At 35.2% G+C, this 16,195-nt stretch overlaps 2 protein-coding genes across 5 annotated transcripts; both read left to right on the top strand.

The window, feature by feature from the left end:
• Positions 1-5,396: 5,396 nt before the first annotated feature.
• On the top strand, positions 5,397-10,931 carry LOC111392895 (protein SMG7L-like). 4 transcript variants are annotated; one of them, XM_023018305.1, is made up of 8 exons: positions 5,397-5,528; positions 5,607-5,649; positions 6,006-6,058; positions 6,442-6,554; positions 6,636-7,214; positions 7,348-7,470; positions 7,669-7,877; positions 8,766-10,931. In XM_023018305.1, exons 4-8 carry the CDS (start codon positions 6,492-6,494, stop codon positions 10,765-10,767), a joined length of 2,976 nt encoding a protein of 991 aa, XP_022874073.1. In that variant the 5' UTR covers positions 5,397-5,528; positions 5,607-5,649; positions 6,006-6,058; positions 6,442-6,491; the 3' UTR covers positions 10,768-10,931. The 4 variants fall into 4 exon arrangements, with proteins under 4 accessions (XP_022874073.1, XP_022874075.1, XP_022874074.1 ...); XM_023018307.1 differs by having other exon boundaries at positions 6,484-6,554; XM_023018306.1 differs by lacking the exon at positions 6,006-6,058.
• A 666-nt stretch (positions 10,932-11,597) lies between these two features.
• On the top strand, positions 11,598-15,235 carry LOC111392904 (late embryogenesis abundant protein 76-like). The gene is made up of 4 exons (XM_023018318.1): positions 11,598-11,699; positions 12,371-12,520; positions 14,085-14,180; positions 14,727-15,235. The coding sequence occupies exons 1-4, from the start codon at positions 11,598-11,600 to the stop codon at positions 15,132-15,134; spliced, it is 756 nt and encodes a 251-aa protein (XP_022874086.1). The 3' UTR covers positions 15,135-15,235.
• Positions 15,236-16,195: the final 960 nt, after the last annotated feature.

The raw sequence follows: 16,195 nt of genomic DNA on the forward strand, positions 1-16,195 counted from the left end.
ATATATATATTATTTATTTATTTATTTATTTATTTTTAACATCCATGAGTATTAACTATTAAGTAAATTAAACGATATTAATACGAAGAAGAATGTTTAGCGTAACATTTGGTTTAAACTATATACGAGTTGGTAGAGTAGGTGAGCGGAGGTCTTTGGTCACGAGTTTAATTCCCTCTATCAATACTTTCTTGATCGAACCTATTGCACTGGGCTTGTCTAGTACTGTTTACCTGGTTGGCGTGATTTGCAGGTTATTGCTAGCTCGAGGGTTTACCCAACGCACATTCGAAAGGTAGTGATTGCGAATTCCCCCGTCATTAAAAAAAAAAAAAAAGCTGAAGCGATTAACAATGTTAATTGTTAGATGACTTTGGGAGATTGGAGGGACAATCTCTTCCATTAGGAGAACCGCATTAAAGAATACTAATGGGAAAATAATTCATTTTTTTCTTAAATAAATATAAAGACGTCAAATACTTTTCTCACATTAACATAGGAAAATATATTATTGACTTGATTGCAAATTCATACTTTTCTAATAAGCTAGCAAGCTGCAAGGCTTGACTATCATCGCCAAGTCTTTGCCGATTGATGAGCATGGTCGAGTTCTAATAAAAAGTTGACTCAACATTTTAAACGTAGACGAAATTGTTATTTATATAAAGATGAAATCGAATGGCATTGAAACTAGTTGGTAATAGTTTAATTCATTTAGTCTAGTTCTTTTTACGTTTTAGTTTCTTGCTTCTTATTTGTAAACATGGACTGATAGTTTAGATAATTATAATATCAAAGCCGAATCAAAATTTGGTTCTCTAATAAAAAATGAAAATTGAACACGAATCTTCTAATTTTCGATTCTAATACAAAGAACCAGCTAAAATTTAATTCATATTCTACAAAATTCACTTGTTCCACATAATTTGATAAGATACGAATGATTTCGGAGAATACTCTCTGGGATTTTCAAAATGATAAATATAATGATACATCCAACAGCAAGGATCCTTTGTCCATAACGTGGATGGTAGCAATTAATACTGTATGTATATCTGGATTGAATGATTGAATTAGATCAAATCACTAACCTAACACCAACCATTGCTACTTAATATAGGGCCACGATACGTTGACAATCAATACTTCCACGTTCCCATTAGACTACATCTAGTCTAGTTTGAAAAATACCAAATAATTTCGGTAAAAATTCACAAATTCTTTTTAAAATTTTATTAATTTCATACTTTCAACTTTTTTTATTCTTGAAATACATTTTTATTCAATTCACAATTACTTTTAAAAAGATTATTAGTTTCATACTTAATTTTAAACTTTTGTTTTCTTCAAATACTTTTTATTTTAGTTATTTTACAATATATTATATAATTTGTAAAATGATTGTTTAAAGTAATACACTATGTTGACCGCAAAAAAATGAACCCACATGTGGCCAACGTGAAGAAGCTCCACGTATACTCCTCCTTAAGCACTAGAAACAAATCATTGATCACTCTTGACCTTTCTCGATGGTGATTGTAGTGGTTGTGAACACTCCGACGGTCAAGTCAATATAACGATAAACGGAAGCATATAATTCCGATAGTGAGAATAGCCGAAATTGAGATATCACAATAACATGGGGATGAGATAATAATATTGTAAAGTGTAGAGTTGGATTATCATTCCAAAGGCATAAGGCATGTGTATTTATATAATGCTTGGAATTGCTAGTGTGGCTGTGGGTGTTGAACTTCGAATATGTTCGAGGATGACTATGATTGCAACTTCAAGAAAAGTTGGATTTGTGGAAGCAATGTTTTAGCTTGAGGACGAGGCTCTGCAAATCCAAATTTGAGATAAAATCTCTTGACTGATGGATGGAATGTTTGTGTTGTAGGTGCCAAAATGTCAAATTCAATTTATTTTGTTAGGAAGTATTAAATGCCCTCCTACATATGGAATGGTTGATTGACGTCTAGGAGACGCTTTGGCCCTACAGATGAGGCCACATGCCTTTTACCTAAAGACCCTTCCTTTACCTCCTCCTTTACAAATACACATGCCTTGTGCCTCTGAAATGGTAATGCAACTCTGCACTCGACAATATTATTATATCATTCCCATATTATTATAATATCTCAATTTTGGCGATTCCTATTATCAGAATTACTTGCTTCCATTTATTGTTTTACTGATTTGACCTTCGGAGTGCTCACGACTGGTACTCTCACCACTGGAAAATGCCATGAGCAACTAACGAGCGTTCCAAGTGCGTAGGGAGGAGCATACGTGGAATTGCTTTTCTATTGGCCATGTGTGGGTTTTACATATTTAGTAACGAGTCTTCATTTCAAACTAAGGCCTACACTTCGTGATACCCGCCACATCACATGCATTGTCGAGGAGTTGATGCGTCGAGCTGAAGCCATGCATTGTCTTCCAGATCCCCGAAGTGACTTGAGTTGGTACAAGCGATTATGTAGTAACACAGTTGGAAGACATGCCCGCTGATAAAGGTCACGATGCCTCGGTGCAATTCAGATCTTTTTTTACAAAGATTTGTCCAAAATAAAATCTCTTGACTGATGGATGGTACGTTTGTGCAACAAGCACCAAAATGTCAAATCGAATTTATTTTGTCAAGAAGCATCAAATGTCTGCCCACCTATGGAATGATTGATTGACGCTTATGGGAAAATGCTTTGGCTCGACAAATGAGACCACGTGCCTTTCATCTAACGTCCCTTCTTTCGGCTCTTCCTCTATATATACTCATGCTTTCGTTTATCATTTTACTTACTTGATCGTTGGAGTGTTCGCAGCAGCTACCATCACCATTCGAAAAGGCCATGAATGACTAACGATGTGTTCCAAGTGCGTAGGGACGAGCATACATAGAGCTGTTTTTCTGTTGGCCATGTGTGAGTTCATTTTTTTGGGGTCAACACACTACATTTTGTAAAATTATGTTATACACCATTTTATATTTTGTGAAATAGCATTATACACATTTCATTTATTTTCATCACCATCGTTACGCTGTGTCATCCTTGTAATATTTATTGTTGTACCATCACAAAGTGTCCCACTACAATAATTTCCCAACATATTCACAATACATGAGCACATCTATCTTAAAATTGAAATTGCTATTTTCAAAAAAAAATTTATCATTCAGTTTGTTCTTGTTCTTGTAGTATCAGTTTGAGGATAGTTGAGACCCACCACCAAGGACGGATCACCTTGTTCGGGCATTGCATTATGGCTTATGCATAAATCCCAGCTCTTGTTATTGTGGCGGGAGAGCAAGGGGGTATTGTGGGCTTGTTTGAGTTAGGGAAGGCGATGTGGAATTAAAAAGAATAAGAAGTGTTTATGAAATTTTGAAATACATTGAGGTGTACGGTGTAATTTTCACAATAATTAACTTTACTTCAATATTGCAAGCTCGGCAAGTCAACCTGATTCAATCTTTTGATCCTCCTCGCTCTCCTTCTTTTGGTGTAATGACGGGTTGATTTTTGAAACATAGCTTACATAGTGTGATGAGAGTAAGGTACTTTGTTGGTGCAATAATAAATTAGTACTTGAAATTTTATATGGATATACAATTCTGAATGTATGTATAGTAAAATTTCAACTTATAATTCAGTAATAAATGATCTAAAATTTTTATTATGTACGCATAATAAAAATATTAGTAACATCCTCAAAATTTATTAGCAAATGGTGATCATTTAATGTAATAGAATACTATTACGCCAATATAAATTATCATAATATCTCGTGGTTATTTGATATTTAATTGTATTCATATATAATTTTTTTTTCTTTTTTGAATTAGATACTATATATATATATCTAAACATATATGTTCAGAAAAATTCAATACAATATATGATCAAACCTAATAAATCCCTGTTTTAAAAACATTAATTTAAAAAAAAAAAAAACTTTTTTCTCAAACTTATTTTCAACTACACATAAAATCATTTTTTTTTTCAACTTTTCAACTACATATTCTCCCAAATTTTATTATTCCAAAACTTATTTTATCCATTAATTTTTTTTTTTAAACTCACTTTCAACCACACGTTATAGCAATGAAATATTCTGCACTTAAAACTCAAAATTTTCTCTCAAAAAAATCAATATTCTAAAATTAATTTTCTCTAAAAACTTTTTTTAATGGTTGTAAAACAGGACTAAATTTACATTATTAAAATTTAAAACATGTCAAACTAGCTCTATCTATATTATATAATGTATCAATTTATATTTTTGTAATTTATTTTGAACAAATTAACTACAACTAATTGTATAGGAATTTGGTACATAAAATCATTTTTTTATGCGCATAAACCTCATGATCTTTGGCCGTACATGATGCACGAGCTTGCTATCTTTTACCGGACGACTCTCTTTAGTTAGTTTTGCATAATTCGCATGCTGACTTTAATATTTTTTATTAGCACTTGAACTTACTCAAAATTTAAAATGCCATGACTTCCTTGATCAAGAGATAACAATTTCCTAAAATAAAAACATATTTTTTTCAAAATTTATCTACTTATAAGTAAGCTTTTTAAGTTGAGCCTACATTCTCTTTTGAATTGTCACGCTTCAACAATAAAAAATAGTTGAGTAGAGATTTTTTGAAAATAAATTTGCCCCATTTTGACCCCCATTATTTGACATTTTAATTTTTGGAATAGTATTTTTTTTTTAAATGAATGATTGAAAAAGAAGGAAAATTTTTAATTTACGTTTAATATTATTTTATTGAAAAAAAGAGATGTAATTTTTAGGTAAAATTAAAAAGTAGAGTGACAAATGGACCGAGTCGCTTACAGAATTGGATTACTCTTGACTTAGCCCACAGGTGACTTGAGCTCGATTTGAGACGAGTCATGACCGAATCAAGTTCACTTTTTTCCTCAGCTTGTGAGGCACTCATAGCCTGTGGACCAAATATAGCTGAGATAGGGTTCGGGTGTTTAAGAGTCAAGCCACTCCGAATAAAAAATAGGAAAAAATTCACTTATTAAATTATTTTATTGATGAAATGTTTGGTTAAAATAAGTGATTGTTTGAGAGTCATTTTTATGTAAAAATGTATTTTAAAATTGTAAATTAATGAAAAATATGTGGTTGAATAATAAGAAATTTTTTTTGATTTACGTGTAAAATTATTTTAATAAAAAATGTATTATTAAAAAGAGAGAGAAAAATGTATTTTGAAAAAAATGGGTACAAATTGGAAATTTTGTAAAAAAATGAATTTATATTTTAAGGGGCTTGGCTTGGATTACACGAGATTCTCTTAATAATAATTTAAATTTCAGATAAAACGATAATGATGACACTTCCACTTTAGCGTATTCTACTTTTACGTTAATTTGTCACAAGAAAATAATATTTGCAGAGACTGCCAAAAAGAAAGGATAATATTCTTTCATTCTTGCAAATGTTCAAGAACAGTCACGTTCCCCTTATGTCGGTTTCACCCCCCAGAACAAGCACAGGTAGTGAAAACTTAGTTTTCCACTTAGAGAAATTCCCGTTACAAGCTTTTTTTTTTTTTTTTTTTTTTTTGAATTCAGGAGCAGTGGTTTTCTCAGTTGTTAGTCTTCCTGAACTCTTGAGGTACTGTCTTTTTATACCGTTTGATAATTTTCTTATGTGTTTCTTTGAATTTTCTTGTTCTCAATTATTGTTTTGTGCCTCTGTTTTTGGGTTTGACCAGTTTTTTTTTCCCCTTTTCTTGGGCTTTCCTTTCCCCAAATTATGTATTGCAATTGTTCTTTTGGAGGGTTTAAAATTGTTCTGACCTAAAGGCTTATCAAGATCTTTTGAGTGTGAATTGAATTAGATGTATATATAATGTTCCGTATTTTCTGTCCATAATTTTGATTATGCACGACGATCATGGTTATCTGGTGATGATCATGATTATTGGACATTTATTCACTGACCAACTGAAAGAATTCTTTGTTTTTTAGTTTCTAGGTGGGTTAAGAGATTGCGGATTAAACAAGTTGAGTTTATCCTGCTGGTGAGCTAGCTCATTCATGTTAATTTCCTTGTTAAATGAATTATAATTGAGTTCAAATTCAAGGCTCATTTAGTAAAAACAGAGAAAACGGCGTCGCTTGAGATTGAGTTCGTGTGTGAAAACAATCACATGATTCTACGATGGGATGGGTTCAAGCTATAGTTGAAACACAAAGCTAATGATAACCAGTTCTGTCATTAATTACTTGCACAATTTCTGTATATTTTCACTTCTACAACTCCAAACCAGAGTTTAATTAAGCATGGAAACTCTAATTTGATATAGTTAAGGTGTAATACTTGTTCTTCTGGTTGTAGCATACTTCTCCTTTATAACTCAGTTGCTAGGTGAGCTATCTTGACACGTGGTGAATCTATGAGTAGGTACTTGCTAGATACGGAGCTTACCTACACTTGATTCATCAGGAGTAACAATGAACGGTGACAGGCATTCCATGCTTGAAGATCAAAGGGAATCACAGACTTCTTTCCTTGAGGTGATGTCCTGAAGCTTTGTTAATTTAATTTTTTCACTTTATCAAGGAAAAGTTTCTTGAAGTTTGATGTTTGTCCCATAGGTTGTTGATAAAGAGAAGCAATTGTTGGCCTCAATCTATTCAAATGGTCTTTTGCATAGTGACACTATAGAGCTATATCACAAAGTCCGGGCTGGTTACGAGGAAATCATTTTGAACAATCATCAGTTGGTGGAGCTTCAGGAAGTGGAATATCTTTTGTGGAAGCTACATTATAAGCACATTGACGAATTTCGTAAACGAATGCGCCAACTATCTTCCAATGCAGAGCATGGAAACATTGATTCCCAGAAAATCATTGATAAACATCTGGAAGGATTTAAGTCATTTCTGTGCGAAGCAGCTGAATTTTATAGGAATTTAATTATTAAGCTTAGGAAAAGTTGTGGGCTTCCTGCAAAAGTCTTATTGGATAACAACAATGACAACTCATTTTTTGTTAAGCCAACAAAGAAACATCAATGTGAATATGCATGCCATCGATTTTTAGTTTGTCTAGGGGATCTCGCTCGATACACCGAGCTTATCAAGAAGCCTGATGCCTGTAAGTGGTCAACTGCTGCAACCTACTACCTAGAAGCAACCAGGACATGGCCAGATAGTGGGAACCCCCATAATCAGGCATATCCCTCTAACTAATATTTCTTAATTTCCTAGTTTCCATGTCTCAATTTCTTAAAATGTTACGCTTTGTGCATAAATTTAAACATTTAGAATTACAAGATTTGCATCTGAGACTCTAATGTGTCGGCAGTTGGCATTGTTGGCAACATATGTTGGTGATTCTTTCCTTGCTTTGTACCATTGTATAAGAAGCTTGGCAGTTAAAGAGCCATTTCCTGATGCCTGGAATAATCTCATGCTACTCTTTGAAAAGGTAAGAGGTGATATTTGTACTTCCCCTCTCCCCAAACAGAAAAATAAAAAATAAAATAAAATAAAAAACTGAATGCATGCACGCACCAGGAAGAAAAAAGAAAAAGTGCTTGAACCAATAATATAAGTAGAAGATAATCTTGTCCATTCTTGATTTATCGTTCTTAATGTTGAGTCATTGTTTCTTGTGATTTTGCAGAACAGATCATCTCATTTACATTTACTTTCTAGGGACGCGCACATTGATTTCTTGAATCCATCAGAAAGATGTTCCTTGCAGAATACATTTCAAGCAGAGAGTGTTCCAGATAGCAGTAACTTGGAAGACACAGATTACTTTTCTTCTGGAGAATTAGACTTATGGCTCATGTTTGTTAGGATGATAAGCTTCATTTTAGTAAAATCAAGGTATGCTAAGCAGTGTTTTTGTCTTCTATCATATGATACTATCAGCCTTAGCAGTTTATTTCCATCCATATATTTTATTTTTCCCCTTTATGTTGATTTGGTTCTTGATATATTCTATCGTATCTGCTCATTCAGTATTAATTTCACTAGCTCTTTATTGCTTAATTGTATGAAGATAGCATTCTGGGGATGAAATTTCCTATACCATGATGATTTTTTTGTTTATTGCAGCAAATATTGAATTATATTCTGCATTCATTACTGATCAATCCCTTGCATGGTTTTCATGTAATTCAGCTTTTTTAATTCTAAATCTGACTCTTATTTTGTCAGCAATGATGCGTTGGATAATATATTTTCATGGTTTGCTACTTCTTTTTCTTTTCTATTTTCCTCAAACTTCAATTTGCCATCTATACATCCACAGAAATACTTGTGATATACAAAATATAGCATAACTTCTGATTATAACTATAACTGCATGAGATCGAACACTGTAAGCATCCTCTCAGGCTTGGCATATGCACTATAGATGCATAAATGAATATCAATTTCTAATATCACACTTTGTCATGTGACATTATTTTAGCTGGAATTGTCACTTCTACTTTTCTTTAACTACAGTCTTTAAGTAATATAAGAAAGCACATGTTTTAGATACAGACATGTAGCCGCCTCTCAGCTGCAACTAAATTGCTACAGTAGCAAAATAATCAATTAACAGCAGCCTTTCACCGAGGTGGTAAATCTAGCAATATATGTGCAGCCACATGCATTTGTGTTTATAATTGCCATGGGTTGTTCAAATAATGTTATATCTAAATTCATTATCTTTCTGAAATTTCTTATTGATTCTGAAGTGGGATGCTATCTTTTCATGTCATGCAGTTTGGAGGATTTTCCTTGTGCCCTTGCTTCCTTCATTAGCAGGTTGGAAGCACTTTTGGCATTAGATAATGCAGAACTCAAAGTCGCTTTGGAATCTTACCAACAGGTAGATTCGTCGAGAAGAGGCCCATATCGTGCTGTTCAATTTGTTTGCATATTAATCTTTGTCGCTAATAGCCTGGTTCAAAGCCTGGAAGCAAAGGAATCTACAGAGAGAGATGAAACCGAGTCATCTGCACAGACACAATTGGCACTGGCTGCTACCTTTATTTGCATGGGTCGGGTTACTGAGCGATGTCTGAAAGGAGACGAAATGGAAACTTGCCCACTATTGCCAGCCGTGCTAGTGTTTGTAGAGTGGTTAGTTGGTATCCTTCATAGAGCTGAAGCACATTCAGCTGATAAAAGGGTTAAGAGTTCTATATCCTACTTTTTTGGTGCTTTGGTCGATTTCCTGAACCAATTTGGTCAAAATGAGAGTGAAATTCCACCAGCGAATACTGCTCTCTGGGAAGATCATGAGTTGAGAGGTTTTCATCCAGTGTCTCATGCACATGCGTTGCTGGATTTCACAACTGACAGAGAATGCATGGCCAATTTCGAGATCAGAAATCCAAATCGTTTTTCTCGTATCTTTGATGCTGGAATGACAATTGTGCACAGGTCCAATAGTACTATAAAGTGGATCTTATATGATCAAGTGGGAAGGAGGTTTGGTACAGGAAAGTTTGTGAAAAACCTAGACGAAGGAGAAACAGCAGTAGCATCATCTAGTTCCAGTATCAATTCCGAAGTGCCTTCTGAGAAGACTAATGGATCCATAGAAGGGGTGGACGACAATATCCCCGCCAACGGACCCATTGACCAAGCAAAAAAGTCTAGTTCTTTTAGATCCATACATGATGATTTTGATGGATTGGAATCTTTGCCCGAGCAAAGTCAAGGTCGCCACAGTCAAGATAGCCAACCTACGACCACAGATGAGGAAGAAGTCATTCTCTTCAAGCCCATAACTAGACATAACTCAGTGCCAATATATTCTGATGCTTCCGGTTATCTAAATTCTTTAGATCGTGCAAATGTACAGACAACACTTCCTGATGAATGGTTATGCCGCTCTACATCGTTGTCTATTGGTGAAAGTTCGGCACAGACAGATACATTTAAACAGCACGAGCCTCCTTTGAAGGAATCGGCTGTTCACCCTGCTGGACCTCCGTCCCTTAGTGCTTGGGTCCTTAGTAAAGATAGTTCGCACATTGAAAGAGAGAGAGGGCAGAAGGACCTCAGGAAACAAGAATTGAGCCCTATTAAGGAAATAGCTTCTACATTTACAAATCTCTCTATCAACGAAACTAAGGATTCTGAGGTGGCGTCAGGACATGTTTCACCAATTACCCGCAATTATCCTCCTTATATCGCTCCTTTGCCTTCAGCACCATTAATACCTGATGATGCTGTTTGGTTCACGGGGAATTCTTCGAATTTTCCTGAGTACAGGAATCCAGTAGGAAATGATGGTATTCTTGGCGCAGCACCAAATACTGGATCCCCAAATCGATATGCAGTTCGATCATTTGATGAATACCCACCACTCTTTGGGATGAGTTCCTCTGAGTGGCTCTATCACTACAGAAACAGTCACAATATGGAGCATGCACATAATCACCCATCTGTTCACTTCAATGCACCTACCCTTGGAAGTTTTTACCCAAACGATGTTTCGAGATTTGATTTCTATGATCAGTGGGGAAATCATCTGGCTCCAAATCCGATGATTTATATGGGGAACACACAATTGCAGGCGAGCTCGTCTCATTTTTATGGTTCAGATGAACAAAGAAGGGACATGCTGTTGCTTGGTAACCAAAGATCGTTCCCTTATGTACGTGGTGTTGGTACAGACATAAGATCCGAGCAACCCCCATTATTGCAATATCTTAAAGAGAGGGAATGGCAACTACTTCCTGATTGTCGGGCAAGGGATCCTACTTTTATGTAGAACTAATTAAGTTATATGAACACTTGAAGTCGTGCATTTTCAAATCTGCATGCCTCGAGAATCTAAACTTTTTCATCATTTACTTCATTCATGTTTCGGGATGTTATATATACAAGTGTATTACATGTGCATAAATGATAGATACAATGTTGGTTTTTCCACAACACACTTACTAATTGATGTTAATACACCAATATCAGAGGTCGAATTCTATTACATCCTCACCAACCAGACATCTCTGTACCTTCTCAGAGAGGAGAAAAGAAGAGAGATTATTTCACAAATTTTTTTAGCACGGCGACAATAAAAGTGACCAGGTAGGAGGCAAATTTTCAAATGAAAGAATTGAGTCACAGAGAGAGAGAGAGAGAGAGAGAGAGAGAGAGAGAGAGAGAGTAAAATGCGATGTGACTTCCTCGATGAGAAGTGATTTCTACTGCTGTGCGCGGGCTGTTGCTGAAGTTGGTTAAGGGTTGGGCTCAGAAGCCAAAACCCAGTTGCAGCTGTAGTTATTTAATTGAGAAAATTACCTAGAAACCTACCTCTATAGATTAATTTTCAAAAAACAAGAAAATAAATTCTCATTTCACAAATCAGGTGGTAATTAAGCTTTAATAATTATAATTAATAAAAATTTAATTAAACTCAATCCACATATTCACCCAACCCTCAACCCACACCCATTTCATCCCCAACCCGTTTTCTCCCTCCTCTCTGTGCCACCACACCGTACCCACCACCACCCGCCTACCGTCAAACCAAGTCATCGCTACCACCACCACGACGTAAGAGTGTCTCGACGATGGTATGGTGTGGCAGGGCAGCGGGTTATGGAGGCTGTCGAGCAGCGGTTCGCATTTTCCTCCCTCTCCTCATCCTCATCTCCAGGTGCTTCAATCCTGTGTTGGCGAGGCAATAAGAAGACGAGAAGGGTAAAGACATTCAAGCGGTCATACGAAAAATGCAAAGTCTAAGAAGGAAAAGAAAATCGATCACATCAAGGATAAAATTGAGGTCCCCAGGTCCACCCCTTGGACTCTCCCTTTTAATCTCATTTGAAATTCTACAAAATTATCGATCACTCTGTTAGACTTTTGCTTATGTTTGTGATTTTCAGATGAAAATCCCTCTGGTTCGACGTCGTACTTTGTGATGATAAGAGAATTGTATATACATTTTATTAATTTAAAAACCAACCCATCCCGTTCCCCACAATTTTACAACTTTCAAGTTAACTTTTTCTTTTGCAAGACTAGAATAATTGCTAATATAGTGTCTTCTACATTTTCCTGAGGTCAAGACAAATCGTCAACAATAGTTTTCAAGAGGAAATTCAAATCTCATATGGTATTATTGATTCTAGAATAATTATTTATCAGTAGATGCTGCTGTGAGGAATTAAATATATCGAGATTTTTTATATACGATGCTTGAAAGCTTACAGAAGATGTTCTTAAAATTATTGTAGAAGGTAATGATGTGATAGTTGGAGATGGAGTTCAGATTGTTGGATTTATGATTGGTATGCTGTGGTTTTTATTTTACTTTTGATTTTGGATATGTCGTTGGGTTGTAAGTTGGTAATGCTGGCAGTGATGGTTAGGTGAAGGTGGTGCTGGTGGTCCTTTCCTCCATTTTTCTCTGGTCGCAGGTGATTGTGTTTATGATGTTGGTGGTGGTTGTTAGTTATTGGGTGGTTGGTTGTGGTTGTGGTTGTGGTCGCAGTTGTGTGAGATTCAAATGGGCATTGATGGTGAAGTAGTAGTGATGAGCACAGGGTGAATAGGTGGTGATTGTGCATGTGGGATGGAGTGGTAATGGTGAAGTTGGTCACATGGTCATTTGCCCCCGGTCACATAAGCCATAGGTCACATATCATTATTAAGGTCACATATGTTACTAGTCACAATTCACACGTTACATATAAGTCACATATCAGTATAAACAGGTCACAAATCAATACTAACAGGTCACATGTCATTTTGTAGAAGTCATAGATCAAATTTATAGGTTACATTTTATATTATTACGAGTCACGAGTAACAAAATTATAGGTTATATAAGTTTTGGCCTATAAAATATGTGATTTCTGACCAAAAAAGTGGTGGTCAATTAATTTAATAATTTTGATCGATAAAAAAGTTTCAACCTAAAAAATTTGTGATTTGTGACTGATTGTGACCAATTTCATATTGATTGTAACTGATTGTGACTTGATCACATTTCATCACAGTTAAAAGGTTGACTTAGTCACAGACAGACACATTGAATAAAAATTTGATCACATTTAGTCACAATGAGAATAAATTTGGTCACAGTTAGTCACAGATAATATATATTTGTGACTTGGTTATTGACAACCATAAATTAGATGGTCACAGATAGTCACACTGAAAACAAAGTTGGTCGCAGTTAGTCACAAATTACACAAATAGTGACTTGGTTATATATAGTTATAAATTAAACAGTCACAAACAATCACACCAAAGATAAATTTGGTCACAATTAGTTACTTATAACAAAGATCTTGTCGTAAAAAAATTTGATCACATACAACACAGGTTTTGTTATATGCATATTCATCCCACCTGATTAGGTCACAAAGTCAATAAAGCTGATCACAAGTCATTTCCAAAAAAAAAAAAAAGGGAAAAAAAGGTAGTTGTCGAAGGCCGCTAGAATAATTGGCAGAAAATTTTAATAGTGTGATTTTTAAAATTTCAAACTTTATTTTCTTAATTTTGAAATTGATCATATGTAATGTTCGTCCTACATGATTAGGTCACAGATTTAATAGAATTGGTCAAAATAGGTACATGTCACAAATCTAATGAAATTGGTTAAAAGTCATTTATCAAAAAAATTGAAAAAATGTGTAGCGTCATTTGTTGGAACGATCGCCTAAGTCGTTGTCGAAATATTTTCCGGCGAAAAATTTGTCGCCGGAGTGATCGCAGGAATTCTTGTCGGAGGTGAGGCGGGTTGCCGGAATTCTGGTTGGAGCAGCCGTCGGAATTCTCGATTGAGCAGGTTGCCGGAGGTAGGTTGGGTCGTCGAAGTTGAGGTTAGGTTGAGAGAGAGAGAGAGAGAGAGAGAGAGAATTGTTTGAATTTAAAATTTAGTGTGATAGGTTATCTGGGATGGGGTGGGAGAGAGAGTAGATTAATTATATTATAATTAAATATTTAATAAATTTAATTATCACCTTATTTTTGAAAGATTTTTAGATGTTTGTTAGTTGTGAAATGTGATTTTTAAATGTAGGATTTGTGTGGTGTTCCTTATTTAATTTATGTTTTCATCTGTATACGACTTAGTCCAAGTTGTGGAGTCGTGGTATAAGGAGCAATTGTTTAATTCTTTTTGTTATCAACTGGAGCATTAGGAGTTTGTGTGTGAACATGTCGGAGCTGGTAGGCTCACTTTCAGTTTCGTGCATTTCCATTCAGTATTTATTGTGCAACTAAAAGAAAATGTTGATATTTATTGACGCCAAAAATTCTATCTTTTACATTTGGAGGCCAAGCTCCCTCGAAGAAGCCATTCAAAGTGCGTGAAGAAGTGATTTAGCTACTTTGGTACATAGCATCTACGAAGATGAAAATGAATTCTTCTCTTATCTATTTCCACAGTTCTTCTATTGGGATGCCACGCTCTTCAGCAACTTCTCTTGTTTGCCTCATTTTTGCCCTTATAAATTTATCGAAGACAAAAATGATACATTTATATTATGGAAAATTGGTCATCGAAGTAATAATTTACCGTTGATATTAACCCATCTTTGCGGTTCCTGATGGATATAATTATACCCTTATCATCTGAGAAAGTTACTTTTTTTAGATCACCTGGATATCTATTTTACAAAATTCTCAAACACCTTTGTTGGTACTTTTTTTTTTTTGCCTGTATTTATTTGACGTCATTTTAGATTACCTCTGCATGTAATATAAAGTTAAAAGATTGGGGAGTCAGAGAAGACGAAAGAATATGCATACGATGCAAAGGAGAAGACCAAGGACACTGCCGGAACTATGGCGGACAAGACAAAAGAATATGCATACGATGCAAAGGAGAAGACAAAGGGAGCAGCCGAGACCGTGGCTGATAACACCAAACAAGGAACACAAAAGGCAGCCGAGAAAGCGCAAGGTTTAGGAGAGAAGGCTAAGCAAACTATGCAAGAAGCTTGGGGGGCTGCTAAGGAGACAGGTCAGACGATTAAGGAGACAGTGGTCGGAAAATCCGATGACGAAAAAGAATCTGTTGACGATTTTATTGAAGATCATGTAAGGAAGCCAGCGAAAGAGCATGAGGAAGATACAGACTTGAGGCGTCAATCAGGAGATCGTGATAAGAAGAAACATTAATGAAGGGGTTTGATTTTCGTTTTCTTTTTTGTTATTTAATATCTTTCTGAATGTTTAGTAGACGAAATAATTGAATAAAATGAAGTTTTTGTTTCCCTGTACGTGAATCATCGAAGCTCTCTTTCGAATGTTGGAATTTTAAGTGCTGAGAAAGAAGAGCCGTGCTTCATTCACATAAGTTTTACATATAAGACACAAATGCGTGGAGCTCGCAATTTATTGTCAATTATTTATACAGGCATGGGACCCGATCTCCTGTCGGCTCGATTATGTGATCAATTAATCAATTGGAGAAAGAATACCTAGGAAGACAGAGGTCTAGAATAATTAGCAAGAAACAGAAACTTGTTTTCATAACATGATATCGTTAACATAATGTTACATCACGTAATTCTACTATTAGACTGCCTAAATTTTTAAATTTTCAGAAATTGCAGATTACACCACAAGCCAGCAGAATCTTTTTAAAAAATAAAATAAAAAAAATAAAAAAAAAACCGTCGGAACGATCTTTTAACTTTTTTAACTAATAAAGGAAATTTTGCATCAAAGGTCTCAAAATTTTCAAGAATGTGCAGCGCTGTCCTAAATTTATTGTTTGGATCTCTGAAAATTTTCATTCGATCGGTTGACTAAAAATATTCATTTTATAAAATAATAGGAAAAATACTTATGATTCCTCATTCCCATTAAAATTTACTTCATTATATTGGAGAAATGCAACCATTTCATGTCAGTACATGATTCTGATATTGCCAAGTTGGATACTCGAGGACCGGCATGTCTCGAGGACTGTTATAACTCGAGGACTTCGCAGCACCTTATAATTCCATTTTGAGGATCTAGTCCTCGGGGTTTATATGGTCTTCGGGATGTTGTTCCCGAGGACTCTATTCTACCCTCTAAAGTCCATAAGTCCTCGAGGTTAAGTAATCGAGCACTATCCTTCCAATCAAACTCCCATAATAAGTCTTACCTTCTGAGGACTTTAATGTGATTCACACATCTCAACCCAGGACTCCTACGTCCACAAGAACTCTATGTCAACAATAGTATCAGTG

Source organism: Olea europaea, unplaced genomic scaffold, assembly GCF_002742605.1.
Source record: "Olea europaea var. sylvestris unplaced genomic scaffold, O_europaea_v1 scaffold994, whole genome shotgun sequence".
Taxonomy (NCBI): domain Eukaryota; kingdom Viridiplantae; phylum Streptophyta; class Magnoliopsida; order Lamiales; family Oleaceae; genus Olea; species Olea europaea.